This window comes from Triturus cristatus, chromosome 9, assembly GCF_964204655.1.
Source record: "Triturus cristatus chromosome 9, aTriCri1.1, whole genome shotgun sequence".
Lineage (NCBI taxonomy): Eukaryota > Metazoa > Chordata > Amphibia > Caudata > Salamandridae > Triturus > Triturus cristatus.
Window position 1 is genome coordinate 20,618,739 of NC_140592.1, and position 27,530 is coordinate 20,646,268.

General features: G+C 47.9%; 1 protein-coding gene and 1 non-coding gene across 10 annotated transcripts in view; both read left to right on the plus strand.

Moving 5' to 3' along the window:
* The window catches only part of SETD5 (SET domain containing 5), a 351,936-nt gene that overhangs the window by 288,965 nt on the left and 35,441 nt on the right, over window positions 1-27,530 (plus strand). For all 9 annotated transcript variants that reach the window (XM_085624253.1, XM_085624258.1, XM_085624255.1 and 6 more), the window contains 2 exons: window positions 7,021-7,319; window positions 17,336-17,469. In XM_085624253.1, coding sequence (XP_085480379.1) covers window positions 7,021-7,319; window positions 17,336-17,469 — 433 coding nt within the window. The remainder of the gene's footprint in view (window positions 1-7,020; window positions 7,320-17,335; window positions 17,470-27,530) is intronic.
* On the plus strand, window positions 19,515-19,654 carry LOC146797283 (small Cajal body-specific RNA 14). The gene has a single exon (XR_014969331.1).

Here is a 27,530-nt window from a genome sequence, read left to right on the forward strand (position 1 = left end):
GGGTATTGCCTAGAATTAACATCTACCCCCCCCCCCCCCCCCCCCCCCCCCCCCAAACATTCCACCCAGGCAACGACCTATGTCTCAAGAACATGCTACGTTATTAAAACAGGAGGTAATCTCCCTCCTGCAAAAACAAGCCATAGAGCAGGTCCCCATCAATCAACAAAATTTAGGGGTCTACTCCCTGTACTTTCTGATTCCAAAGAGAGACGAGACTCTACGACCTATCCTAGATCTCAGACCTCTAAATACGTACATACATTCAGACCATTTTCACATGGTAACCCTTCAACAGGTTCTTCCACTCCTCTCCCATAACGACTTTCTCACCACTCTGGACTTGAAAGATTCGTACTTTCACATCCCAGTACACCATGCTCACAGAAAGTACCTCAGATTTGTAGTGGATGGGCAACACTACCAGTTCAAGGTGCTCCCGTTCGGGGTAACAACAGCACCAAGGGTATTCATCAAGTGCCTAGCAGTAGTGGCGGCACACCTCAGAAGACAGCACATTCACGTCTTCCCATATTTGGACGACTGGCTGATAAAAGCCACGTCCTACTAACCATGTGTGCAACACACCGCCGCTACAATCCAACTACTTCACCAGCTAGGCTTCACAGTGAACCACCAAAAGTCCCACCTGGTACCATCACACACAGAACAATACCTCGGTGCTACCATAGACACCTCAAAAGCCATAGCCTATCCCAATCCTGCCAGGATTGCAAACATACAGGCTGCGTCAGAAATTCATATATCAACAGTCTCTCCCAGCAAGAGTGTTTATGCAACTGATAGGGATGATGGCCTCTTGCATTTTCATAGTGCCCCATGCAAGACTCCAGATGCGTCCACTCCAAGAGTGTTTAGCACGCCAGTGGAACCAGGCCCAGGGGCAACTGACAGATCTGGTGTTGGTAGACGGTCGCACCCATCGCTCTCTGCGGTGGTGGAACACCACAAACCTTTCCAGAGGTCGACCGTTCCTGGACCCCGTTCCACAAATAATCCTAACAGACGCATCGCTCTCCGGCTGGGGAGCTCATCTGTTACATCTCACAGTACAGGGTACATAGACGCCGCAACAGAAGTTACTCCACATCAACCATTTGGAGTTACTGGCAATCTTCCTCGCCCTAAAATCCTTCCAGACGCAGATTTCAGGCAAGGCAGCCCTCATTCGCACAGACAACATGACTGCCATGTACTACATTCAAAAACAGGGGGGCACACACTCTCCACAGCTCTCTCAATTAGCACAGAGCATATGAAGATGGGCAATTCCACAGAAAATCTTTCTCCTGGCCCAACATGTCCCAGGAGTCCAAAACACCGTGGCAGATCTGTTCAGCAGACAAACGCAACAGATTCACGAATGGGAACTTCACCCACAGGTTCTTCACCCATTCTTTCAGAAGTGGGGGCATCCACACATAGACTTATTTGCCACCCACGAAAACAAAAAATGCCCAAGCTTCGCCGCCAGATATCCACACCCATTGTCCAAAGGCAATGAGATATGGATGAACTGGTCAAACAAATTTGCATACGCTTTTCCACCTCTCCCACTAATTCCATTAGTGGTGCGAAAGCTACAACAGCATTCCCTAACACTGATCCTAGTAGCTCCAACATGGGCCAGACAACCGTGGTACACCACACTGCTGGAACTCTCGGTAGTACCACACCAAAAGCTACACCTCTCACCATGCCTCCTAACCCAGAACCATGGAGAGATCAGGCACCCGGACCCAGCTCAGCTCAACCTTGCGATCTGGCTCCTCAGGTCCTAGAATTCGGATACCTTAACCTTCCCCCTGATTGCATGAACATTATCAGGGAAGCTAGACGCCCTACTACTAGGGCATGCTATGTTGCAAAGTGGAAAAGATTTGTTGTTTACTGCCACAACAACACAATCAACCCTCTAAATGTGTCCATACATCACATCATATGTTACTTGCTCCATCTACAAAGGTGTAACCTAGCATATACATCCATTCGGTTACACCTCGCAGCAATTGCTGCTTACTTACAGAACAGGCAGCACCTATCACTTTTCAGGGAGCCTGCCATCAAGGCCTTTATGGAAGGCCTCAAAAGAGTAATTCCACCCAGAGTACCACCCTCACCTGTCTGGAACTTGAATATAGTTCTCACAAGGCTAATGGGACCCCCTTTCGAACCATTACATAAATGTGAGCTGCAATTTCTCACATGGAAAACAGCATTCCTAGTTACCATCACTTCCCTTAGAAGGGTTAGTGAAATACAAGCACTCACCATACAGGAACCTTTTCTTCAAATGCATCGGAACAAGGTGGTACTCCGCACCAACCGAAAATTTCTACCCAAAGTCATTTCTCCCTTCCATCTAAACCAGTCGGTAGAGTTACCAGTCTTTTTCTCACAACCTCAAACCGTTGCGGAAAGGGCTTTACACACACTGGATGTCAAAAGGGCCTTACTTTACTACATCCAAAGAACACAAACTTCAGAAAAACCAAACAGCTATTTGTCTCTTTCTCTCCACCACATAAAGGCAACCCTATTTCTAAATCAGGGATAGCTAGGTGGATTGTAAAATGCAAACAGATTTGCTACCACAAAGCAAAACGAACGCTATCTGTTCCCCCTAAAGCCCACTCTACAAGGAAGATAGGGGCTTCCATGGCTTTTCTAGGAAACATGCCACTAGATGACATCTGCAAAGCAGCGACATGGTCAACACCGCACACTTTCACAAAACATTACTGTGTAGATGTGCAAACCAAGCAACAAGCTAGTGTGGGCCAGGCTGTATTAAAAACACTGTTCCAAACAACTGCAACGGATGCCGGTGGTCGCCGCCAGGGTTGGGTACTGCTATATAGTCTATGCACAGTGTATAATCTGCAGCTCATATGCCTCGAACGGAATATGCTACTTACCAGTGTGCATCTGTTCTTGGCATGTAGAGCTGCAGATCTATACACGCCCACCCGCCTCCCCGGCTACCTGTATCCGTTCCAGTCTATCTTATTTAGATACAACACACATGGGTTTCTTTACTGTTATTACTACGGTCCATCTTTCCCTGCTGGCGAAAAACAATCTGAGGATGGAGCCGAAGCCCATGCGCAATACGAACCAAAGGAGGAGTCACAAACCTCGTGACTTCCAAAGACTTTCCAAGAGAAAAAACAAACTGCAAACATCCGGGCCCAACACCAGATGGCGATCTATGCGCAGTGTATAGATCTGCAGCTCTACATGCCAAAAACAGATGCACACTGGTAAGTAGCATATTCTTTTCAGAAATTATACGATTTTTAAAGAATATTTAAAGATTGCAGAAATTGACACTTAGAAAAAATTTCACAGAAAAACAGTCAATGATTTCCTATAGGAGCAAATTGGGTTACTGGTAAGTACAGTTGTAAGTATTTTTCAGAGTCAGTGCTGGGCACCAAGATCCAGCACTGGGAGCTCACCTAATAGCAGATGAATGTTTTCGTAACTTGGCTGATTTTTAGTGAATATTTTAAGTTTTGAAAAGTCCACACTTAGAAGAAATTTCAGAAGAAACCAGTCAATGTTACCCTATGGAGAAAATTGAGTTATCGGTTTAAAGTTAAGTACTCGACTGGCAGAGTTAAGGTTCTGGGCATAGACTCAGGGGTCTCCCAGGGTCGGGTAGGTACAGTTGGTTCACCCTCAGCGGCACAGGGGCGGCCGGGTGAGAGAGTTAGGCCCAATGTTATCCTATGAGAGGTAGGGGGGCCTTGGTTGGTGGTTGCTGACTAGCAGGCCACGCGGCTGTGGGAGCTGGGCTCCTGGTCACTTACTCAGGGCAAGTGGGGAAGTAGATCGGTGTAGAGGTCGCCCTGCCAGGGCCACCCAGGCGGCTGGGTGCAGGGTGCTTTTGAGCCTTCGGGCGTTCAATTGATTTCAATGGGAAAGCTCCGGTTTAGAAAAGGACTGCAAGCTCGGGGACGAAGATTCTTCAGGTGCCACCACCACTTCGAGAGGTAAGTTGGGTAGTTGGAGGATAGGTAGGTACCCCGGGATTGGGTACAGGGGGCCGCGGGGCGCCGGATGCAATGGTGCCATTTGGTGTTGGGAAACCTTACCCTCTGTTGATTGCGGTTGAGGGGGCACCTTGTTCTGAGGCTGCAGGCTTCTTCAGGAGTGTCGAGGGAGGTCCTTGGGTGCCGGACTCGGGGTCACAGTCGCCGTGGGGTAGTCCTCATGGTCTTTGTTCACTCCGGCACGGGCCAGGCTTGGCGGGTGCAGAGTGTGAAGGGTTCGCGGTTCCGGGCTGCTGTCAGGGATTAGAAGTAGATTTTGAGTAGAGCCTCTACTCATGGAAGTCCCAGGGGCTTGGAGTCAAAAGGTAGCCAGGTCCTCCGGGGTTTGTGAGGTTGCTGGCCACAAGAGATGCTGGGTTGGAGCAGGAGCAGGTTCGAGGGTCGACAGGCCGTTAGGGCTGGGGCCAAAGCAGTTGGTGTCTTCCTCTTCTTAGCAGGTGCAGGGCAGGTCTTGTTTCTTCTAGCTCTTCTTCGGATTGCGGAATCTGGAATCTGGGGAAGGAAGGTTCACAGTGCCTCTAAATGCTAGATTTAGGGGCGTTACAGATATAGGTGAAGGACAGGACCCAATGGGTCCCTGTCCTGGGGTGGGTACACCCCTATCCTGCCTCTCTCCTGTGGGAGGGGGGCAGTAGCCTAGTTCTGATTGGGCAGGGCTTCCCATCTTCAAGATGGCGAGAGCCCGGAGATGTGCTTCACCTCTCCTCCCCCACCTGAGGGGTGGGGTTGGCATGCTGGCACATCCCCTGTCCTTATTTGGGGTTTCCGGCCAAGCTTCCCGCCAGAGTGGGGGGGGTTGCCGTGTCCTGGGGTTGCAGTGTCCTGAGGAAGCTCACAGAGGCGGCATGCCTTTGAAGCTTCCCCCTGCCCATCCTGGGGGAGGAGATTTAGCACCTCGCCCAGGATGTGCATTGTTGCAGGCCCAGGAGAGCAGAGGCTCTCCTACCCAGGGGTCCAGCAACATGTCTGCTGTGTGGCAGCCTAGGCAGCATCCCAGACCAGATGTGGATTGTAGGTTAGGTTTCAGAGGGCATCTCCAAGATGCCTTCTGGGGTGCCTGGTACATTAAATCCCACACTGGCATCAGTGTGGGTTTAATGTGCTGAGAAGTTTGATACCAAACTTCTCAGCCTTTAGTGTTGCCATTATGGTGCTGTAGAGTTCGTGTTTCACGAGCTCTCAGCACCATGTACTCTTAAATGGCAGCACTGCACTTACAGTGCCCAGGAATGGACCTGGGTACTGTAGGGGCACAGGGCTCATGCTCCTGTGCCCACACCACTGGCATAGGGCACCCAGCTAGAGGGGTGGCTGATGTATGCCAGGTCAGTGTAGGTGGTGGGCATGGCACACAGGGATGTGTGCCATGTCGACTTTGTTTTGTCTTGTACCCAGACACACAGCCTGCAAGAGGTGTGTGTGTGTGTGTGTGTGTGTGTGTGTTAGTGTGTGTTAGTGTGTGTGTTAGTGTGTGTGTTAGTGTGTGTGTTAGTGTGTGTGTTAGTGTGTGTGTTAGTGTGTGTGTTAGTGTGTGTGTTAGTGTGTGTGTTAGTGTGTGTGTTAGTGTGTGTGTTAGTGTGTGTGTTAGTGTGTGTGTTAGTGTGTGTTAGTTTGTGTGTGTGTGTGTGTGTGTGTGTGTGTGTGTTAGAGTGTGTGTGTGTGTGTGTGTTAGAGTGTGTGTGTGTGTGTGTGTTAGTGTGTGTGTTAGTGTGTGTGTTAGTGTGTGTGTTAGTGTGTGTGTTAGTGTGTGTGTTAGTGTGTGAGTGAGTGTGTGTGTTTGTGTGTGTGTGTGTGTGTGTGTGTGTGTGTTAATGTGTGTGTTAGTGTGTGTGTGTGTGTTTGTGTGTGTGTGTGTTTGTGTGTGTGTGTGTTTGTGTGTGTGTGTGTGTTTGTGTGTGTGTGTGTGTGTGTGTTAGTGTGTGTGTGTGTTAGTGTGTGTGTGTGTGTGTTAGTGTGTGTGTGTGTTAGTTATTTAGTTAGTTAGTTAGGGTACAGGGCCTCTAAGGGTGGCACAATGAGTGCTGCAGCCCTTAGATGCCTTCCCTGTTCACAGGGCCCTGGGTACCATTTACCAGGGGCTGACATGTGGCCAGGGTTTGCAATCTGGGTTTTGGCTGTTTAGGCAGTTTTTAGGGAGGGAACACAGGCCCTGGGCACCTGATTGGCAGAAGCCCAGGGCACAACAAGGAAAAGTGCATCAGCTATTAGGCAAAAAAAGGGGGGGTTACTGCAACAGAAACCCACTTTCTTACAGACATTCCACAAGATTTTTGTTCGGTATTTTGGTAAAACCATATGATCGATATTCTCGATATATTCAGCATCCTAATTCCTATACCCAAGATTTTGGAATGTGAAAATAAACTTTTGACATGGACCAATACTGGGAACAAACTAAACTATAGGATGACACAATAAAATATGGAATAACAAATAGCAAAAATAACAAATAGCAAAGCCTATATTGGAATGTTAATTTGAAATTGTCAATAAAAAAGTGCCATCCAACAATAGGTGGACATGGTTACTTCTGTTTAGAATATACAGGTTCACAATGATTCTACCTTCCAGATTTTGAACCACTTCCCATAAAAAGCATTACTTGTTTCCTCCTTGTGCTGAAGTACTGTTGAATCATATTAACAAATCGTATAGTTTTCACTCTCATTGAAGAACTGCATGTTAGTGGATGGAGGGGCTTCCCGGTACTGATTTAGTTTACTCTAGAACACAATCATTTACTTCTACCGTATTACCCCAAGTTGTAATTGAGTTGCACAATTTGAGTTGCTTGGATTTAATGCCTCTAGCTGCGGTGGAGTTCGTGGTTATTCCCCCACCTTCCTATAGAGTTCCTCTTCCTACTACTGTGAACATATATCTTAAACCATTGTTGTTTTTTGGCAAGCTTTACATTGCATCTATTTGTGTTACTTTGTAGGTTTCTTTGTTAGAGTATCGGAAGCGGAAGCAGGAAGCTAAAGAAGGCACGTCTTGCTCTGGAGGGGAGTTAATGCGATGTTCTGGGACTCCCACCCGTCAAAACAGCAATGCTACTATTCCAGATATGGACATTCCAAGCTCACAGGGGTTAACATCCCATATCCCCTCCTCTCCACAGAGTGGCTTTACCTCCCCGTCCCACTCTTTTACTCCTCAGTTAGATGAGGTCAGCCCACCAGACCCTCGAGGATCCTCGACATCTCACTGCAAAGCTTCGGAGAACACCAGCAGCAGATGGTAAGTGTGCTTTTCTTTTGATGGACTTGTGAAGTCCGAGGAGTCGTTTACAAAGAGCAAAAATACCATCCTTGGAAAATAAATATCGCCTTACACTGCTAAAGATATTCATCAACACCCATGATCCGATTTTGTTTATTTTTTGCCTCTTTTACAATTCATCAACATCATGTTACTTTGTTTTTAATTCAGCTAATTGAAATGCGTTAGTCAACAGCTGTACCGTGTTGTCTGGATAATCAGCGCAGATTTGTCTGTCAGATATTGCAATTAAATGTAGCTCACACTTTAAAACCATGCACGTAGCTGGAATCTCCTTATGAATAAAGTAAAGGAATGTGGAGGGTTTGATATCATGGAACACAAGTTTTGAAATGAATGTGGAAGCCTGTGCTTCTTCTATCCCTCTTCAGTTAAAGCTAAAGAAAGCTTTGAAAACTGTACCACTTTCTGCATTGATCAAACGCCATGTAGATGTTTGAAGTTAGTGATGAAATAAATGGATGGCTAATGTTTCATATTTCTCCATCAATCAATCTTAATATACATACACTAGGAATAGTCCAGCCAATGTGTTGCATCTTTAAATATTTTTTTATCAGAAAACATCTCTCACTGCATATCAAAATCTTAAAAGCCTATGAAAAAAGATGAGTATTAAAAGAAAATAGCCGTTCAGCTCTCCAATATAATTCCCCACTCCTCCTTTTAGTGAACGCAAAATCTTTCAATAGGCATTGAGGGGCTGAGGGGCATTATGACACACTTGAGGCTTCACCTCTCGTGAGTTACACTCAACAAGTGTAACAAGTAGCATATTACACTCAGCGCATCAGCATGTTTCATAAATATGTGCATGTATGTATATGTGCGTGTCTTCCTGGCATATGTGGCTGTTGATACCTAGGCTCTGCATACTTCTGTCATCGAGTGTTAGGCCTGGATGTTTGCAAATTGTGGTTCTTCAAAGAAGGTTGTGGTGCGAGACTCCACTCTTTGTCCACAATGCAACAGCACACTCGCTCCACCTCAGATTTTCCAACACCATCAGGCTTGGACAGTTGGAACCGCTTCTCCAAAGTATTAATTATTTAGACTCTCTGTGTTTTTAAGTTATTCGGGTCCAGCAGTTCCCTTCTCAGCGGTGTGTTGAAAATGCTTATTGCATCAAGGGATGCGTACATTTGTATAGACGGGTGTTCAGACAGATTACCATTGCCCCTGACACCTCGGTGCCTTGCAATCTCGAGCTACTATTTCCTCCAGTCTCTACGAAGGGCTCATGAGAATGCACCTAGGAAAACGTTCTGGGGTGTACTCAATTCTACTTCTGTCCTAGGTGTAACTCAAAATACCCCTAAGCTGACTACCATGAGATTAGCAATCTCTGCTTCATTAAAGACCATACTGAGACAACCTGCAATGCCTCTCTCGCCTTCTGCTGTAAAGAGACACCCCCCCCCCCCCCCCGCATCGAAAGGAGAAAAGCTGGACACACCATTACATGCAGAAGCAAGTGCTGGTACCCATTAGCAAGAGCAAGGCCCCTTTGCACTCCCAACCATTCACGCAAAGGGAGATACTTCTCCGGCGCTGAAGTCAAAAAGGAGATTAAGTTCCTTGAGCCAGGGGTGCAGCTCCCGCCAACCTAGAGGCCCAATGCAAAATTCACACCACATACTCTAGTCATGCCTGCTGGTCCGTCTCAGACCCCCAAATGCCCATAGGCTGAGGCAGCCCACCACTCCCATGGGAGTCTGGCATCAAGACCGGCGACGAGGATGGAATGAATCTTCAGGCCTAGCACCATCGGCTGGGACCCATCAGACTCAAGAGGCTTTGTTTGCACCTATGACAGCCCCACACTGTCAAAATCCCCCCCAGTGCAGGTCACAAACTGATGAAAAACAACTTTTGGAGCTGAAGCTGGTGCTGAGGTCCTCTCTGCAACCTACACCAAAGTAGATCTTTGAAAAGCCAACAGATTCTCTAAAAAGAAAAAGATCAGATCTTCAACTCGCACACTAGCAAGATTCTTGCCAAACAACCAGTACTCAGCTGGTTTCCTAACAAGAGACGCTTCGCTTTCGAGGAGGAGCTAGAGCGTCCCCCTTCCTGCTCCCTTAAGGCTCATAACTATCCGAGACTCCGCTTATTAGTCGTACCCGTTCCTCCCCCCAGCTACTATTTCTCCCCCTATACCTCTATCAATATATCCTCTACATCTGCTCTCGTTCATCCCATACCACTACTATGATCACCAAAACAACCCTTTCCAGACTCTCCCCTTCTCTACTTCTCCATGCATCATCTGACACCTCTTTTACTATACCGATACCCAAAACTAGCCTTTCTGAACTCTTCCCTCTGACTCATCCCCTCCACATCCCTTTTTATTCATCCCAAGCTTCCTCCTGCTATGACCTCCAAAGACTTTGGAGACACCGCACTTAACAGTCCGGTCGGCAGTGAGCCTTGCCTGAGATTCTATTTTTTTTAAACGTGTTAGATTAGTACTCTTAACATTTGTGCCGCATTTTAAAGTTTAACTGTATTGAATTTGATCGTGACAGTTACCTGCTTCCACACCGGTTAGCCTCTTTGCAATAGCCCGCACTGCAATTGGATCAGGGGCTCTCAGCCATTCAGGTGGGGGGAGAGGGCGGAGTTAGTTACACTCCGAAATACTGAAGTTGATGAGCGCAGCAGACGCGCGCAGTGGGCATGGTAGTCCCCACTTTTTGCTGTCCTGCAGCCTAGGGACCTCCAAAGTCTTGGGTGGACTGCCTGGCTTTGACAAAGATCTCCCATGGGCAGCGGACCTGTCCAAAAGAAACCAACTTTAAAGAAAAGGAACTCTGCATAGAGGAACCACTAAACGCCTCTGGACCTCACGCCCACGACCCAAGTCCATGCGGCCCACTGGTCCTGCAAATGTTCCCTAGTGCTTCTGAGCCAGAGTCCACCGTGGGCTGACCCTGTCGGACTCTACCTCGACACCTGCAGCCTGAATCCGAAGCCTCCCTCTGACTGCGACTTGCCCAGTAAGCTGTTCTTGACACCAAAGGACACCCCTGCACTGAAGCCCCTGGGAATTAAGGGGGCTTGACCAGCGGTGTCCCTACGTCCTCTAGCAGCAGAACTTACCTGGGCAGCTGTGAGTTTTCTTTGTGAAGCTTCCTGGCCAGCGCCTGTATCCTCCGATCTCCCCTATTGAATTGTGTTGTGTGCCCAATGCTGTGTTGGTTCTTTGCACCCAGCCGCCCGAGCCACTGAGGGTGTAAGTTTGGTGCTGCCTTGTAGCACCCCGCCCCCCCCCCCCCCCCCCCCCCCCTCGACCCCTGACTCTGCTTTACTCACCTGTAAGCAGTGCATCTTCAATCACCCCCAGTCCCCATTGGATAACAATAGGCGCCTGATCCCGAATTTGACCTCTGCACCCGGCTGCTCATGTGCCGCTCGTGGTTCATTCTTGGTGCCAAGTTGAACCTTGCCTGGTGTTGACCTGAAACCCCAAAGAGTGGATCTACAAGTTGTGTACTTACCTGAAAAACTGCATTCTTGTTTTCCTCCATAGGTTAGCATTGCTCAGCCCGAAAATTGCACTAAATGTCTACTTTTTTTAAATGTAAAGTATTTTTACTGAAAAACTTAATTTTGCAGCGTGAATCTTTCTGGATTCACTATGCTGTGCATTATTCCGCGATCTGCTGGTTGGGTCCGGATTCGTAGTCTCTTCTTTTTTTAAATTTTTTTTTTTTTATCTGTAGCCCAGGTGGGCGTCGACGTCCCACCATTTGGTGTACCTCTCGTGACGTTGTCGTGCTTCCTGCGGAAGTCCCACCTTTGGGGCGCCATCTTCAGATTCTTTTTTCCGCCGTTGGGTCTGGATCGTCATCGAGAAGCTCCAGAGTTTTTAGACGAAGGAAGAAGGAAAATACGCGAGTTTCATCGAAGGAGAACCTTTAGAAGACTACAGAGAGAAAGGTATTACAGCCGGGACGACGAAGAAGGAGGGGATCCTCGAAATTCTTCAACGCACAGAGGAAAATGCGCACTCAGAGGCTCTGAGCGCAATGGACAAGACACCATTTAAGTTCTGCCCTAACTGCCACCACAAGTTCGCGCAGAAGGACCAACATCCGGTGTGCAACCTTTGCCTGCCGTTCGACCACGAGAGCAAGGACTGCAACGCCTGTTCCGCCTTCGCGCTGAAGACTCTCCGGGTGAGAGAACGTCAGAGGAGAGCCAACTTCAGCATGGAAGGCAAGGGTAAGGCCCTGTCGCTGTACGATCTGGGCCTAAGACCGCGTCGACGCAAGCTCCGTCGAAGAGACCTGCGGTCGACGCCGAGCACATCTCAAGCATGTAGAAGAAAAAGAGAAGGCTCGAGGCGGAGATGGAGAGCATCCTTCAGAGGAAGGAGTTCGACGAACGAATGAAACCATTCAAAATCCCAACGGTCCCTTCGACGGATGTCGTGGAGATCGAGGAAGAAGGGGATTTCGATGCCGAAGAGCAGTCGAGAGGTCCTGAAGAGGAGGAAGAAGGCACCTACTATGAGGGAGAAGGTGATGATGAGGATCAGCAGTCGTTCTACTGCTCGGCGCCGTCGACTAGTCAGGAGCTGGAATGGCAGGACATCGACACCGAAAACCCCGAAGAGCCCGTGGACTCGTATCCTTCGAGGCCTTCGCCGCCTGACGACATCGGGGCGTACAACATGGTCGTCAAGAGTGCTGCAGCAGCCTTTGGTGTGAAATTGGACGAGGAGAAGCCGAAAGCAGACTTCCTACTCGAAACTCTGCTCCCCATCCAGACGAGGAGCCAGTTCCTCCCCATGCTCCAAAGCGTGATGAACCAAGGGAAGGAGGCGTTCAAGGAACCGGGAACATGCCGGTCAATCACACCCAGAACGGAAAAGAAGTACAAGCACTCCTCGCAGGATCCTCCTTACATCAAGGGATCGGTCACGGCAGATTCCATCATTGCTTCCACGGCCAGGAAAAGGGCCAATGTGCCTGCGACCTCGGGGCCACCTCCTGATAAGGAGAGCAGAAGGATGGACCTCACTGGAAAGAAGGTAGAAAGAAACGCCGCAATGCACTGGCGCATGGCGAACTCAAACGCGCTACTGAACAGACACCAGTACCAGCACTGGGATGAGATGGGGGAACTAGTCAAGCATCTCCCAGAAGAGTACCGTCAAAGAGCTTCCCATCTAGTGGGGGAAGGGAAGAATATCGCCAACTCATGCATCAAGACTGCATTGGACGGGGCGGAAACTTCGAGCAGACTGATGGCCATAGGGATCACTGAAAGGAGACAAGCTTGGCTCAGAATTTCTGGATTCAAGCAGGAAGTCCAGAATAACATACTGAACACCCCTTTCAACGTTGAAACGCTGTTCGGGGAAACTGTGGACGAGAAGCTCACCCAGCTGAAAAAGGAAAATGAGACAGCAAGATCCATGGGAGCCCTGCAATTCAGAGGAATGCGAAGAGGCACCCCAAATCGGAGACCCTACGGAAGGGGAGGAAGCCAGCAGGGTATGTCGCACCAGACATTCCAGCACGGGCAGCAGGGTGACAGTCACAGCCAGCAGGGACAGCAGAAGCAGAACTGGCAGTACCAGCCTCGAGGCCAGTCCTTTCGAGGGAGAGGAAACGGACGTGGCCAAAGGAGGAGAGGGGGAGACCAACCCTTATCTAAGTGACTACAAACACAAAAGGACACTCACCCACAGCATACCCCGAAGGGTGAAGCGCAATGTAAGAACACCAGGGGGGTTACGCAAAACAAGCGCCTACGAGCATGCAACACCGGTAGGCGGAAGACTGGGCCTCTACCTTCGACAATGGCAACAAATACATCAGACAAATGGGTTCTCAACGTCATACAGCACGGATACTGCATAGAGTTAGAGAAAAGGCCTCCAAACAAGAAACCAAAGAGAAAACAGCGCTCGGGTCAGGAGCTCGCTCAACTCAGGGAGGAGACACTTCAACTACTGAAAAAGAAGGCCATAGAACCAGTGCCACGCAGAGAAAGGAACAAAGGAGTGTACTCAAACTACTTCCTGGTACCAAAGGTGGACGAATCACTAAGACCCATCCTGGACCTAAAGTTCCTAAACAAATTCATAAAATGACATCACTACAAGAAGTGCAACCCCAAATACGAGGCGGAGACTTCATGGCCACCGTGGACCTCAAGGACGCCTACCTGCACATCCCAATGAACAGGCGACACAAAAACCTGCTAAGGTTCAACATCAACCAGGATCATTATCAGTTTACAACCCTGGCATTCGGCCTAAAGTCCGCCCCAAGAGTCTTCACAAAATGCCTTGCAGCAGTAGCAGCGTACCTACGAAGGGAAGGGATTCATGTGTATCCTTACCTAGACGACTGGCTGGTCAAAGCAAGCACTCGCGACAAGTGCGAGGAGCACGCAGAGCGGGTGACAAGAACACTAACAAACCTGGGGTTCTCGATACACTGGGGGAAGTCATCGATAGAACCAGAACAGGTGAAGATCTTCCTGGGAGCAAAGATCGACACCATAGACGGCACGGTGATGCCCAGCGACAGAAGAACAATAGCCCTGCTGAACGAGAAGCGTCTCTACCAGAAGGGGCGAGTTCTGACAGTGAGAACAGTGAGCAAGATCATGGGGATGATGGCGTCCTGCATCCACCTAGTCCCCAATGTACGGCTTCACATGAGACCATTCCAAGAATGGCTGCAACAGCAATGGTCACAAGCAAGCGGGAGTTGGGAGCATCTAGTGGTTGTTACGCACGCGGTGCAGGAGCAGATAACATGGTGGAACAGGGAGAACTTAACTACAGGAAAGACCTTGAAACCACCAAACCCAACTGTGACCATTACCACGGACGCATCACAAATAGGATGGGGAGCGCACATGAACAAGCTCAGAGTGAGGGGTCTGTGGACTCCGGCAGATGCGGTCAGACACATCAATTACCTGGAATTGAAAACTGTACTGCTAGCCCTGAAGGCCTTCCAGAAACAGATATACAACCAGAAAGTGTTGATACAGACGGACAATACGACTACCATGTTCTATATCAACAAGCAGGGAGGGACACAATCGTTCCCCCTTTCCTCTCTGGCACAGGAGATTTGGAAATGGGCCATCCCACTCAAGATAGACCTGCTGGCCATACACCTACGGGAAAGGACAATGTGAAGGCAGACTGGCTCAGCAGACAGACATCGGCATCCCACGAGTGGGAGCTCAATGGACAGGAAACACAGAGGCTGTTCCAGAGGTGGGGAACACCGACAATAGACCTGTTTGCAACACGCCTGAATGCAAAATGCCAAAACTTCGCATCCAGACAACCAGACCAGCAATCGCAAGGGAATGCCCTATGGATAAGTTGGTCAAGGACATTTGCCTATGCTTTTCCACCGATACCGCTGTTACACAAGGTGCTCGACAAGTGCAGAACCAGCAACATGACACTGATCCTAGTGGCACCACAGTGGGCAAGGCAAACTTGGTTCTCTCAAATAGTGGAAATGGCACAAGGCACTCCTCACAAATTCACAAGAAGAAAGGACCTGCTCTCCATGCAGAACGGAGAGGTCCTGCACCCAGAACCAGAGAGCCTCAGCCTGGCGGCATGGCTCCTGAAGAATTAGCGTTAGCACACCTGAACCTACCTCCAAGCACTATGCGAGTGCTGCGGGAGGCAAGGAGACCTACAACACGAAAATGCTATGGGGAGAAATGGAAAAGGTTCACAATATGGTGCAGCAGAAATAAACTACAGAATAAAATGACAACAGAGTCAACGGTGCTTGGATATCTCACACACCTACTAAGAAGTAATCTATGCTCATCCTCCCTAAGGGTACACTTAGCGGCAATTGTAGCGTACACACGAGGGGAAAGAGGAGGAAGTCTCTTTACGTCACAGGTAGTAAAGAGGTTCCTGGAGGGGGCTAAAAGAATTGCGCCACCAAAGAGGATGCCGCCGCCGGCATGCAACCTCAACGTGGTCCTAACTGAGCTAATGAAGGCGCCGTTTGAGCCCATCCACAAGGCCATGCTGCAAATGCTGACAATGAAAACAGCCTTCCTGGTAGCGATAACCTCGCTGCGCAGAGTGAGCGAGCTGCAAGCACTGACACTGCAGTAGCCCTACATACAGATACACAAAGATAGGGTGGTTCTAAGAACGGACCCACACTTCATGCCTAAGGTGGTGTCGGCATTCCATATGAACCAGACAATTCAGATACCGAGTTTCTTTCAAAACCCCCACGACAAGCGCAGAAAGAGCACTGCACACTCAGGACGCTAGAAGGGCAGTGATGCACTACATTGAGAGGACCAAAGAGCACAGGAAGACCAAGCAGCTCTTTGTCTCCTTTGCAACTAGTTTCCTGGGTAGACCCGTGACAAAAGCCACCATTGCACGATGGATTGCACTGACAATACAATTCTGCCACAAACAAGCAGGGCAGGAACTATCGGATGGGCCACGAGCCCACTCCACAAGGAAGGAAGGGGGCAACTATTGCCTTTCTGGCAAATACGCCCATTCAAGACATATGCCTGGCGGCAACATGGGCTTCAGTGCACACGTTCACCAAGCACTACTGCGTGGACATTCAGATGAACAAAGAAGCACAAGTAGGACAGAAGGTGCTTCAACATATATTCAACAGCCAGCACTCATCTACCACCCAGCCGCCACAGAGATAACAAACCGCCACAAAGTCTATGCACAGCATAGTGAATCCAGAAAGATTCATGCTGCAAAATGAATAGTTTCTTACCTGTCGGTGTAGTTTTGCAGCTTGAAGATCTTTCTGGATTCACTAGCGAACCCACCCACCTCCGCCAGGAAGATGAGGATGGAGATAGAGGTGGAAGGACTAAGAAGATCAGAATAATTAGAATAGTAAAGAGAATTGGAAAAGTTAAATTAAGACAACGCCTAGGGTTAAAAAAAAAAAGGGAAAAAAAGAACCCGAAGATGGCGCCCCAAAGGTGGGACTTCCGCAGGAAGCACGACGACGTCACGAGAGGTGCACCAAATGGTGGGACGTCGACGCCCACCTGGGCTACAGAAAAAAAAAAAGACTACGAATCCGGACCCAACCACCAGATCGCGGAATAATGCACAGCATAGTGAATCCAGAAAGATCTTCAAGCTGCAAAACTACACCGACAGGTAAGAAACTATTCGTTACCTTTTTGCGTACATCTTGGTCTTAAAATAAAACTTTAAAAAGAAGCTTATTTTCCTAAAATTGGTGTGGATCTCCTTTTTGAGTTGTCATTTATTTGTCACTGTGTGTTAGGTCTAATGCTGCTCACCCGCACTACCAAAGGTAGAGCTCTTTGGGTTTACATTGAGCCCTGTACACTTCTGGGGGTATCGCTGGACTCTGTGCACGGTTTAACCACATAGTAGTATACCATGTACAGAACCAGCTTCCTACACTCTGTTCACTCACAAGGGAACCCCTGGACTATTTATACGGTAGGTCATATTATTGATATTTCATATAAAGAACCAGCTTCCTACACCATCTCAAACATATGCCTCAGATCTTCGCTGGATGGCACTGGCACAGCCAGCAAACAGATGTGCACGGGCACGACTTCGACGCCATGCTCAGCTGAGGATGTTTGTTTTTATACTGGACGTGTAGGCTTCAGTCATTAACATGCCCTTCTTGTATCCTTCTGTGTCCACCTTTTAAACGCAACCTGCGTGTGCTTTTCAGACTGTTTAATTTTTGTATATACACACCAACCCTCAAACCACATTCTCCGAAAAGGGAAAGATACATTATGAAAATATTTCTATTGAATGAGTTACAAAGCGTTCCAGTTGTCTGAAACTTTAGTAGAAGTGACATTTATCTTGTAGGTTTGGGTATCAGGGCGGGTGACATTTATCTTGTAGGTTTGGGTATCAGGACGAACGCAGTGAATATTTTACATACAAACAACGGTCTTTATTTCAGGATGGTACCTACATCCGTGGAGCGGCTCCGGGAGGGAAGAGGCATTCTGGAACGGGTGTTGCGTAGTGGGGTGAAGGTTCCTCAGAGAGGCGAGAGTTCCCCTATCAGAGACTGCTTTTCGGAGAAAGAATTGGGTGAGTGAAAATACATTTCATACTCTGCATTCAAGTTCTTTTGAATCAGACTCTACCATGCCAGTTTAATCCCAAATGATCAGCTTCATCACAAACAGAAGACGCTGCGTGAAAGCTTGCTTGCCGCAATCATAGTGTCCGGCTGTGCAACGTCTAGCCAGTGATTTTTGAAGCTCTTGGGGATGGGTACTCGCAAGAATTATCTCGGAGGCTAAAATATACAATATACAGTATGTGGTGTGCCCGAGGGAGGAATTGATGCATGGTATCTCCAAGAAGGGGGAATGGTGAGGGAATATCAGGACAGAAAAGAAATGAATCTTTTCCAAAGATTGCTAGAAAATGCTCTTTAAAATCTTTCCCACATTTTGCAGAAGCTTATCTTGTACTGTGTGTAGCCTATGCATAATTTCTATTGTGTAGGCTACGTTTTACTGTGGAATTCATTTTTTAAATAATGACTTGCATATTCACAGTGCTTACTGTCACAGGAAGTGGCCTCGTAGCATTATATATCTTCATTTTTTCCCAATTCACAAACCAGGATGTAACTCTGTAATCTTAGAGTTACACACCTAGAGATGTGAATTCAATATTGTTCACATTAACTGAGCCTTTCTTACTAAAACCGTGCCTTTCCATAGATAAGTTTAACTTCTACTCATTTTTCACTTAAGATGTTTGCATTACATTTTATATCCAGGTACCTGTAGGTTATAAGTCCAATGAAATAGGTACAGAATATTTTTCTATAATAACTACCTGTCTACCAGCCCACCCCACACTTGTTGACCCTGCTCCATTGTACTCACGACCATAATCCCCTGTTTTTTTCAGGTGCTTTTGCGGTCCGCGCATGTAAGCTTTCTGCAATGAGTAGAGCTGCCTTGTCAAAGGCGCAGGCTGAAATTGCTGTAGAACCAAAGTCCATAACTAATAAAACTCAAAAAGTGCCTTTGCAACATTTGTTTTTGTCTTTCCGATTCGAAGCTTTGTTTCTGGAGATATTTCTGCTTGTTCTAAGAACACGGCAGCCCTGCCCATAAAACACGCTGAACTGACAATGATAAAGTCCAGAATCACACAACTTCTAGCAGAATTAGCCAACAGTGAAACTGGAGCAGCTTCTCTCTGTTAACTAGAGGTCCCTGAAAACCAGTGAGCCACAAGAAAGTCTGCAGGGCCACTGGCGGCCTGAGAGCCACCCTTTGAGTACCACTGTTCTTGGGGTTAGTAGGGCAAAGATGCAATCAGTTATTTGCAGTTTTATATAGTGCAAACTAGACCAGTAGGTATTGAAGCTCTTAACATGAGCACCAGAGATCACATAATTCTTTTAGGCACAGGGAGATGACGTGAGTTGCCCAGAATCACAGGCTGTGGAGCTGATGGCGAGACTTAAACCTGGTTCCCCAGTTGCATGTTAAGCCACCTTTGGCCGAAATGTCGCATCCTCTCCCTTATTTTCCAAATCGTGTGCTGTAATATTCTGTTGAATGTGCACTGCCAAGTTCATGATGAGCCTCACAAGTGTAATATATGTATGTTTAAATCTCACCATCCTGCTGGAACAGTCGTGGATTGTTCTGGGAATTGCAGAGAGGTTTGGCTTTTAGTTGTGTTGCAGAGGTGACTGATGATGATCACGCATGTGCTTTAGTTATGATCATACACTAACTGCCCAGTTGGTTGACTCGTGGCTGATCTTGGGCATCTGAACAGCACAAGGTAGACAATTACTGCAGAGAGCGCACAATGGAAGAATTGGGGTCAATGTTATCACTTAATCGAGCTGAGCTGAAGAGATGATTATCAAACCTCGGAAACCTGAAGTAATTCTCGAGGCTTTGCTGGACAAGAATGTTGTTCCTAGCCAGTAGCCTGGTGTGTGGGGCTATATGTTGTTTTAAGGCACTGTTTTTATGATGCTTGGAAATGTCCAAAAGGTAGAAAGAACTGTATGTACTGCTATGTTAAATGACTTCCTCCTAAACCAGAAGCATTGGTTCATTTACGGGCTGTGATAGCACCATGCTGTCCCACATGTGGCTGTCCTTTTACGCTGTTGCATGCGTCAGTAATACCATGTGACCCACAAGGCAGCCACGTACATAAAACACCAGTGGTTCCTGCCGACAGGGCCTGCAAAGGGGATTGGGTTCCCTGTGCGATGGCTCCATACAGTATTTTTAAATATATTTAAAATATTGCTATCTGAAAATCTGTTCTATGAAAAACTATACAATTACCATTAGTAAAATTGCATTTATAAGGAAAAATATCAAATGGTTTGTTGAATGTGCTTTTGTCGATCACAAAGCGGAATGCAGTGACCAACTTGCAAAAATACCATGCTATTTTGTGCGTTTGTTTGCAACATTTCTCCCTACTGTTTTCCTCCAGTTGATGATTTAATGTTTATCACTTAACCTGTTTCCCCTTACACACTGCTTGCGATCCACCCTCCTCCTGCCCACCTCTGTTCTACCCTGCTTTACAACGAAGTCCTCTGGACCAGTTCTTTCAAATATACACATTGCTCTTTGACTCTTCCCAGAGAAGTGTTACTCTCACCTCATGCTTTTTGCTATCTGATTTATCTTTCCACATCCAAGGAAATGCTTCTTTTGGATGCTTGAAAGTTATTTTATATCTAAGAAGTACACTAAGATATCACACTGGCAGCAAATTCTTTTATCTCCTACAGCCATTCTCTACAGAAAACTAGCTTATTTTTGTACTGGTTTTTCCCAGCCTTTCTAAAGCCAGTAAAGCAGGCTTTAATGTAGTTAGCAATGTTTGGGGTCTCTATTGCATGGAATAGCATTTGAGAATGTCTGTTTACAGCTCGTGGCACATTAAAACTGGGTCTGTTGTCTTTGTTCCCTTTACCACCTAATCACTTTCAGACTTCCAATTTTCTACTGTTGTTTCTCTATCTTAAGATATCCCCAACAGTTGGAAGATCACTAAACCTAACATGAAACACTAACTGCCATCACCTGACCTAATAAATAAAAAGCTAGGCTCAGGAAACATTTCATTATGCAGACTTTCTCCAAATGCACCATATACATATTTGACAGCAGTAAATGGCCCAAAATTAATGCAATCTGATAGACATCTAGCCGCAGATTCCTTAACTTAGAATATTCCCAGGTGTCAGACTGGATCCGGAAAACTTTCCGCAGCTGCCCCTCTGCGCACCTGGTAGGGAGGTGCCGCACGGCTCCGCCCTGACGTTGTCCACAGACGTGACGTCAGTGGAGCCATATATGCCCCTCCCAGCCGATGATGTCAGTTTTTCTTCTTTTCCGCGTCCTAACGCGGATCCTGGAAAACCAGTGGTTTCTTGGCCTGTTTTTCGGGCCTTCTCGACGTCTTAGGCGTCACGGAACAGTGTGCGAAGGCTTCGGGCTTTAAAGCATGTGAAACCTGTGCACGCCTAATGTCTGTCACGGACCTGCACGCCATTTGTATGTGGTGCCTGGGAGTGCACCACGACTCCGAAGATCGCGACGCCTGTCAGCAGATGAAACCTAAGTCCCTAAGGGAGTGTCGTATGAAGCTGCTGGCCGCACAGCTGTCCGGTCCTGCACCTTTGCGCCGCCGATCTCCCTCTAGGGATCGGGCCTGCTCACGAGGTCGTTCCCGCGGACATTGTTCGGAGACAGGTAAGCACAAACATAAGTCGAGGAGGTCTTTAACGTAATGCTGGGGCCCGTTCTCGGTCTTTGCCAGGCACCGGCGCCCAGCAGTCCTCTTCCCCCATACCCACCCTTTCCGGGTGTCAGAGCGACAAGGACCCAAATGAAGGCCTATTCAAAGGCTCTCCACTCTTTCTTTGGGTCACCACCTCTCACTGGTGCGCCTTTGGGTCCCACAGAGGAGGAAGGCACTCATGTCGGGTCTTTGCCGGCGGATTCGTCCTCGGCGCTGGCTATCTGCATCGACTCCTGTTCCGGAGTTGATACGACGTCGACGGGACACGGCCGGAGGGCCCTCCCAGTCGTCAGTCGTCTGTCCTGTTCAGTCTACCCGTCCATTCCGCATAGCCCTGCACGGCTTCCTGCGCTGACGTCAGATGCGGCACAGAGTTCGAAGCCCTGTCGACCTCTTTCCTCCCCGCAGATAGAGGTTGAGTCGCCATCGGACTGTGCCCACTGGAGGTTCTTGACGTCGATACGATGCCGTCTCGGCGTCGGTCAACGCCAGCGCCTACGGCTCCTCTGTTACTGTAGGTTGAAGTCCCTCTCGACTCTCCGTGCCCAGGGTCGTTTCAATGCCCCTTGGTGCAGGTACCTAGCGTTCCGTGGCCTTTGGATCAACCTCAGGCTCCTCCACTTTTACTCTCTAGTGGTCGAGTTAGTGTCCAACCGTCTCCTACAGATGGTTTGTGGTCGCCCCCCAGAATGGCTTTCGCGAGGGTTATTTGCAGTGCTGCAGATATTCTTCGCTTTCAGCCCCCTGAGGTTTTCCTGCCCTCTGATCCTTTACTGGATCTCCTCCACATGGAGCCTGTTGAGGTGGAGCCCTTGCTGCCCCTTGGTAGGACTTTGTTTGACATCCTGCTTGGTACCTGGGCACGGCCCTCCTCTGGTGACCCTGTTGATCGGGCCATTGCACGCCGGCATCGTCCGGCCCCGGACGACCCTTTTAGCCTGTCCCTTCACCCTAGAGCTCAGGGTCTGGTTGTACAGGTGGCTTTTGCCTTGCAGGCTTCTTCCACTTTACCGTTACCTCCCACTAGGGAATCTCGGTGGCTGGAGACATGTGGTCGCCACATTTTTGCCTCAGCCAGTGCAGGCATCTGTGCCTTGAACATGACTTGCATGTTCGCACGTGCTTCCTTTGCCCTTTGGGACTTAGTTGACCGCCTTCTTCCTTCTCTCCCAGAAGGGCCCCTGGCTGACTTATATCGCCTTCTTCTCGATGGCAGGGGAATGGCACAATTTTCCCTTCGATCAGCCCTTGACACCACAGACTGTGGGTAGGGCACTGACCCGATCGGTTGCTTTGCGGTGCCATGCATGGCTGCGCGACAGTCGTTTCCCAGTCAATGTTTGGGACGCTCTTCAGGCTCTGCCATTCAATGACGTGGACCTAATGTCTGGTCTCCCGTGACTTTCTGGCCCTTGTGGCCTAGTTCTTTTTCTTGTGTATAGGCGACGTTGCCTTCTTTGTTTTGAGCCATGGGTTCATGATGTAGTACCCGGATAGTCTAGGCGGTTGATCTGCCCTCTTTGACTTTGTTCAGTACAGCTGGTCGGCTGGTTCTGCCTTCTTTTGAGTCCTCTGACTGTGACCTTGTCCCAAGAGGAGCCCCCTTGCAGGGGTTAAGACTTCCCCTATGTGGTGTATTTGCTGGCTATTATGTAGCTGCCTTTCTGCAGGGAAGGCTTAGTACGCTCCTGTGGAGTCTTTCTCACAGAGATTCTTCTGTGGCTCAGTGTATGCGACCTACAGGTTTGCGTCGCTATATTGCTCTTTCCGTTATGGCTGGGGTCAACGGTTATCCGTAGCAGTTCCCTACCATGAGGTCTCTGCCTCGCCTGCCTTTCCTAGGGGCGTTCTTCAGCTTCGCTGTGCTCTTCCTTGTTCTCTTCAGTTCCTGCAGTTCTTCAATGGCTGCCGTCCTGCTATCATCTAGCGCCCCGGCAGAGCAGCTGCGCGACACACTTCTTCAGTGTTTGCACATACTGTGGGTGCACCCTGGTATGTTCGCTGTCATGGGGTACCTCCGTTCTTCTTTTGCTTCTGCGGTGACTGGTCTACCCTCCATTCTCTGGGATGGGTAATGCTTTCTTGTCCTTCCACTCTGTCTGGCCTTGTCTATAGACGATGGCGTCTTCGCCATGTACGTCTGTGCTGTATCCTGCTTTGTGCCCTCCTTTTTAGGCACTTCTCATTCAGGAGTTTTTTGTCCTGTTCCTCTGCTGTTACCGCACAGGTGTTTCTATGCTTCTGCTTTGGGTTCCTGCTGTAACGCTCTCAGGGCGTAGTGTTCTCTTCATGGATGCTCGCTTCTTGGGGTGCGTGCTTAGGCCAATGCGTTGGTCCTGCCTGTTTCCACTTTTGTGTCTTGCTCCATCTCATTATCTATCTCGCGGGGTACATTGGTTCCTCCCAGACGGGTAACTACTATTGCATGCGGATCTTAACATTATCTTGTCCGACTCTACTTCGACATTACTGTTGGTATTTGCGGCGTACCCTTCTCTTGTTTTATGCACACAACCCCTTTCAATGTGTATCTTTCTTAATGTATGTTTGCTCTCTGCTCCTCCCGCAGCGGGGTCGCGCAGGCATCGTTCCTTGATGCAGTGTCCGTGGTCTTCGCCCCGGTCTGCTCATGGGTCGAGCTCTTATGTGTTTGTCCAGCTTGCCGAAGGGCACATTTTGCCGGTTGCCTACCTGGTGATGCGTCCTTCCCATCTGGGCTGTTCACGCTATCCTACAGGGGGATTTCCCTATTCTGGGTGTGGTTCTGCCGTCCACACTGTATGCTTATGTGTATCCCTGTCTTCCACATGAATACCAGTCTTACTGTGATCCTCTTCTGGGTGCTTCTGTTTGTTATTGTCTGCCCTCTCATGTCTTGTGAAGGAGCGACTGCGACTGAAGTGTCGTGTGTTTCTGGTAATGCTGGCACTTTCTGGCCATGGGTCGGCATCCTACCGATGCTGCCCCTCGTATCTTAGCTGATGCAAGTTCCACAGTGTTTTTTTCCACTGTTGTGCATACTCGACCGGTATGCGTTGACTCTGTCATACTGTTTTGTCCTCTCTCTGGGTCTTGCTTCCTGTCAACACATCGGATCCTGTGGATCCATCGGACCCTCGGGTCAGTTCATCGTTTTTACAAAAACTTCCGCACTGGCATTTCTGGCTCTGTGCGTTTTCTTTCTTTTCTCAACCCGGTATGCACACAGGTTTTTTTTGTGCTGTTCTTTGATGGCTTGTGGTGCCTTTGTCTCCCATAGTTTTCCGCTCTTTTCAGAGCTTCGTGGTCTGGTGTTTGCTGCGCTGGCATTGCTGTCCCCACTGTGTTCCATCACCTTGTTGACAGCTAAGTTGTTTCTGGAACTTGGTGGGGTTCAGTCGCAGACCTGCCTCCTCTATGGGTATGGCTTTGGTATCTATTCTAAGTTAAGGAATATGTGGCTAGATGTCTCTATCAGATGGACGAGTTACTTACCTTCGGTAACAATGTATCTGGTAGAGACACAGTCTAGCCACAGATTCCTTAACACCCGCCCATCCTCCCTGTTCTGCGAGGAACTTTTCAGGTTGGGTTTCCTGCATTCGCCTCCCTCTGGGTGGCTTTGTCTTCCTGTAGGGTGACATTTTTCACTTCACACCTAGACGATTTGCTTCATTCTGTTTTGCTTGCTCTGCTCCACCCATTCTTGTGATTGGGTGATATGCTCATGTCATGTGTCCTTTTACATCCCTACGCCCTGGGTCGTCCAGTGTGAAGTCTGTTTGTTCACCCCCCCCCCCCCCCATCTCAATCGGCCTTGGGGTCTCTTACCTCCCCTGCAGTCCATTGGTTTGACGTCGATTGGCTCTGCCTCTGTCTATAACTCTCTTACATGGGATACAACGTCCCTTTCTGGTACTGGCTTGTGGTGGATTGCCAATGCTCCTGTGTTCCGGACTGGTTGCCCTTCACAGTTCTATATTATGGTTGCAGACTTTGTCGTCTGTCATGATGTTTTTTCACATTTCTTTCTGCCTCCGGGGAGGGTTTAGCCTCTGCTTTTGCGGGGTTGCTTCTCAGAGCGTGCTCTGCTCTTTTCCTTCACTATTTTTCAGTATACAGTGCCTGGCACTACTATATGGTGCTGTTTTCCTCCATCCACTTTTCTTTTCATCTTTTTCTCACACTGTTCCCATACTCTCACAGTTTTTGCTGGTGGCTCCACGTTGTGGCGCGGAAATGTTTCTCCTATGAAAACTGACCTCAGCGCTTCGGAAGGGGCTTATATGGCTCCACTGACGTCACGTCCGTGGACGAAGTCATGGCGGAGCCGCCCCCGGCACGCAGAGGTGCTGCTGCGAAAAGTTTTCCGGATCCAGTTTGACGCCTGGGGATATTCTAAGTTAAGGAATCTGCGGCTAGACTGTGTCTCTACCAGATTCATCGTTACCAAAGGTAAGTAACTCGTCCGTTACTACTTTTGCAGACGTCTTGCTGTTTGTTGGAGGAAGTTAAAGTTTCTGCCTTCTTGATTCCTAGAACCAGAAACACTGAAACATACATCCTGGTTTACTCTGTCTAGAGTTTGTAATTGTCCACCAGAAAACATAAGATTAGGGTCCATATTTATCAAAAAAGAGTTTTGCGATTCTGAAATTGCGATTTTTAGCAAATCGCAATTAGAGAATCGCAAAATGCAATGTATGTAGGATTTACAAAAAGATTTGCGAATACTACATATTCTTTATTTGCGAATCGCAGATTGAGATTCGCAAATGAGGAATACCTTCCCATTCATATCTATGCTAGGAGGCCAATAGGAATGAATGGGAAGACATTCTCAGTTTGCGATTACCAATTAGAGAATCGCAAATTGACAATGCAATTTCAGGGTTGAAAGGGTGCCAAAAGGACACGCTGTTGCACCCCTGAAATATGCATGCATGCACATTTTGCGCACATGCATGCCCTGAGGGCATGTATGTGCGACATATGGCACACATTTTTTGTAAAAGTGCCTTTTTAAAGAAAATTGCAAATTACCACCAACTTGAAGTTGGTTGTAATTTGCAATTCCTTAAGGCCAAATAGCAAATTTCTGGTGCTTCCAGAATTGCATTTAAGGAATCGCAATTTGCAATTCCTTAATTGCTTTTGCAAAATAGAGAATCGCAAATTTTGCAATTCTCTATTTTGTGATGGCTTTTTGGGATGATACTTCCCAAAAGGCTTTTTCCAATTCGCAAACTTGCCGATTCTGAGAATCTGCCCGTTTGCAAACAGGAAAAGGGCTCGATACATATGGCCCTTAATCCTAACCTTCTCGGCTTACCATAAACATCTACAAGACTCTTTCTCCATATTCCTCTTGGCTACGTTTTTATATCAGTCCCATATAAATTAACTGAAACTTCAAAAAGCGCTGTAACCCCTGAGGCCAAGCCCAAAAACCTTTAATAAACAAATTATATTTCTGATGCATTCTTCTAATCACAAATTCCCCAACTTTAAATTATCCTCAGTCCACCAGACTGGATCCCGATTTTTTTCATAGCAATTGCTCACGCGCACCAACAGGCGTTGCAGTGGGACTTTGACGAAAACTTAGACCACCCTTGGAAGTGTCAGTGCGTAGCCACATATAGGCACTACCCCTTCTACATGGACTGAGAGCGTTGCTCCGTACTTCGTCAGATTATTACCAAAGCATTTTTTACGTACAGTGTGCCAGGTAATGTATTTCCCCATAAAGTGACTGGCTTCAAATCATGACATGAATGCAAGAAGCATATGTCAGTCTGTTAAAGCTGAAATGAAGAAATCTTCAAACAGAGGGGTCACTCATGGGGAATCTTCAATATCATTTATTCTGCGTCCGCTGCAGCAGTGGAGCCTGAGTATTTACCAGAAAGTCTGCTTCAGCTTACAAATTACTCAGCTTATATGCTTTTGTAGTCACATAGGAAACAGTGAAAATCAATGCTCTCAACAAAACATTATCATAAAATTAAGAAGAGCTTGAGAAAAGCTGCTGTAGAAGGAAGGTTTCAGACAGCTAGCTATTTATCATTAACAAAAGTTGATTGGTGTCCTTCCTTTCTCACAATGTCTGGTTACAGTTTAAATAAACCATTATTCACTGACCAAGACCGCACAATGGGGAGTTTGTAGTATTTATCACTAATCTTATGTGAACATTTGTACAGTGTCAGCTTCCTTACCGGCTCTCAAGTCCTGTTGACAATTGACAAAAGTGAGATAAACGCCTTCCTTTAGTGATCTGTGGAGGGGAAGGAAAACATTCTGTAGTCGAAATCTTTCCTTAGGTATGTAATTCAACTAACCTGTCCATGAACCCA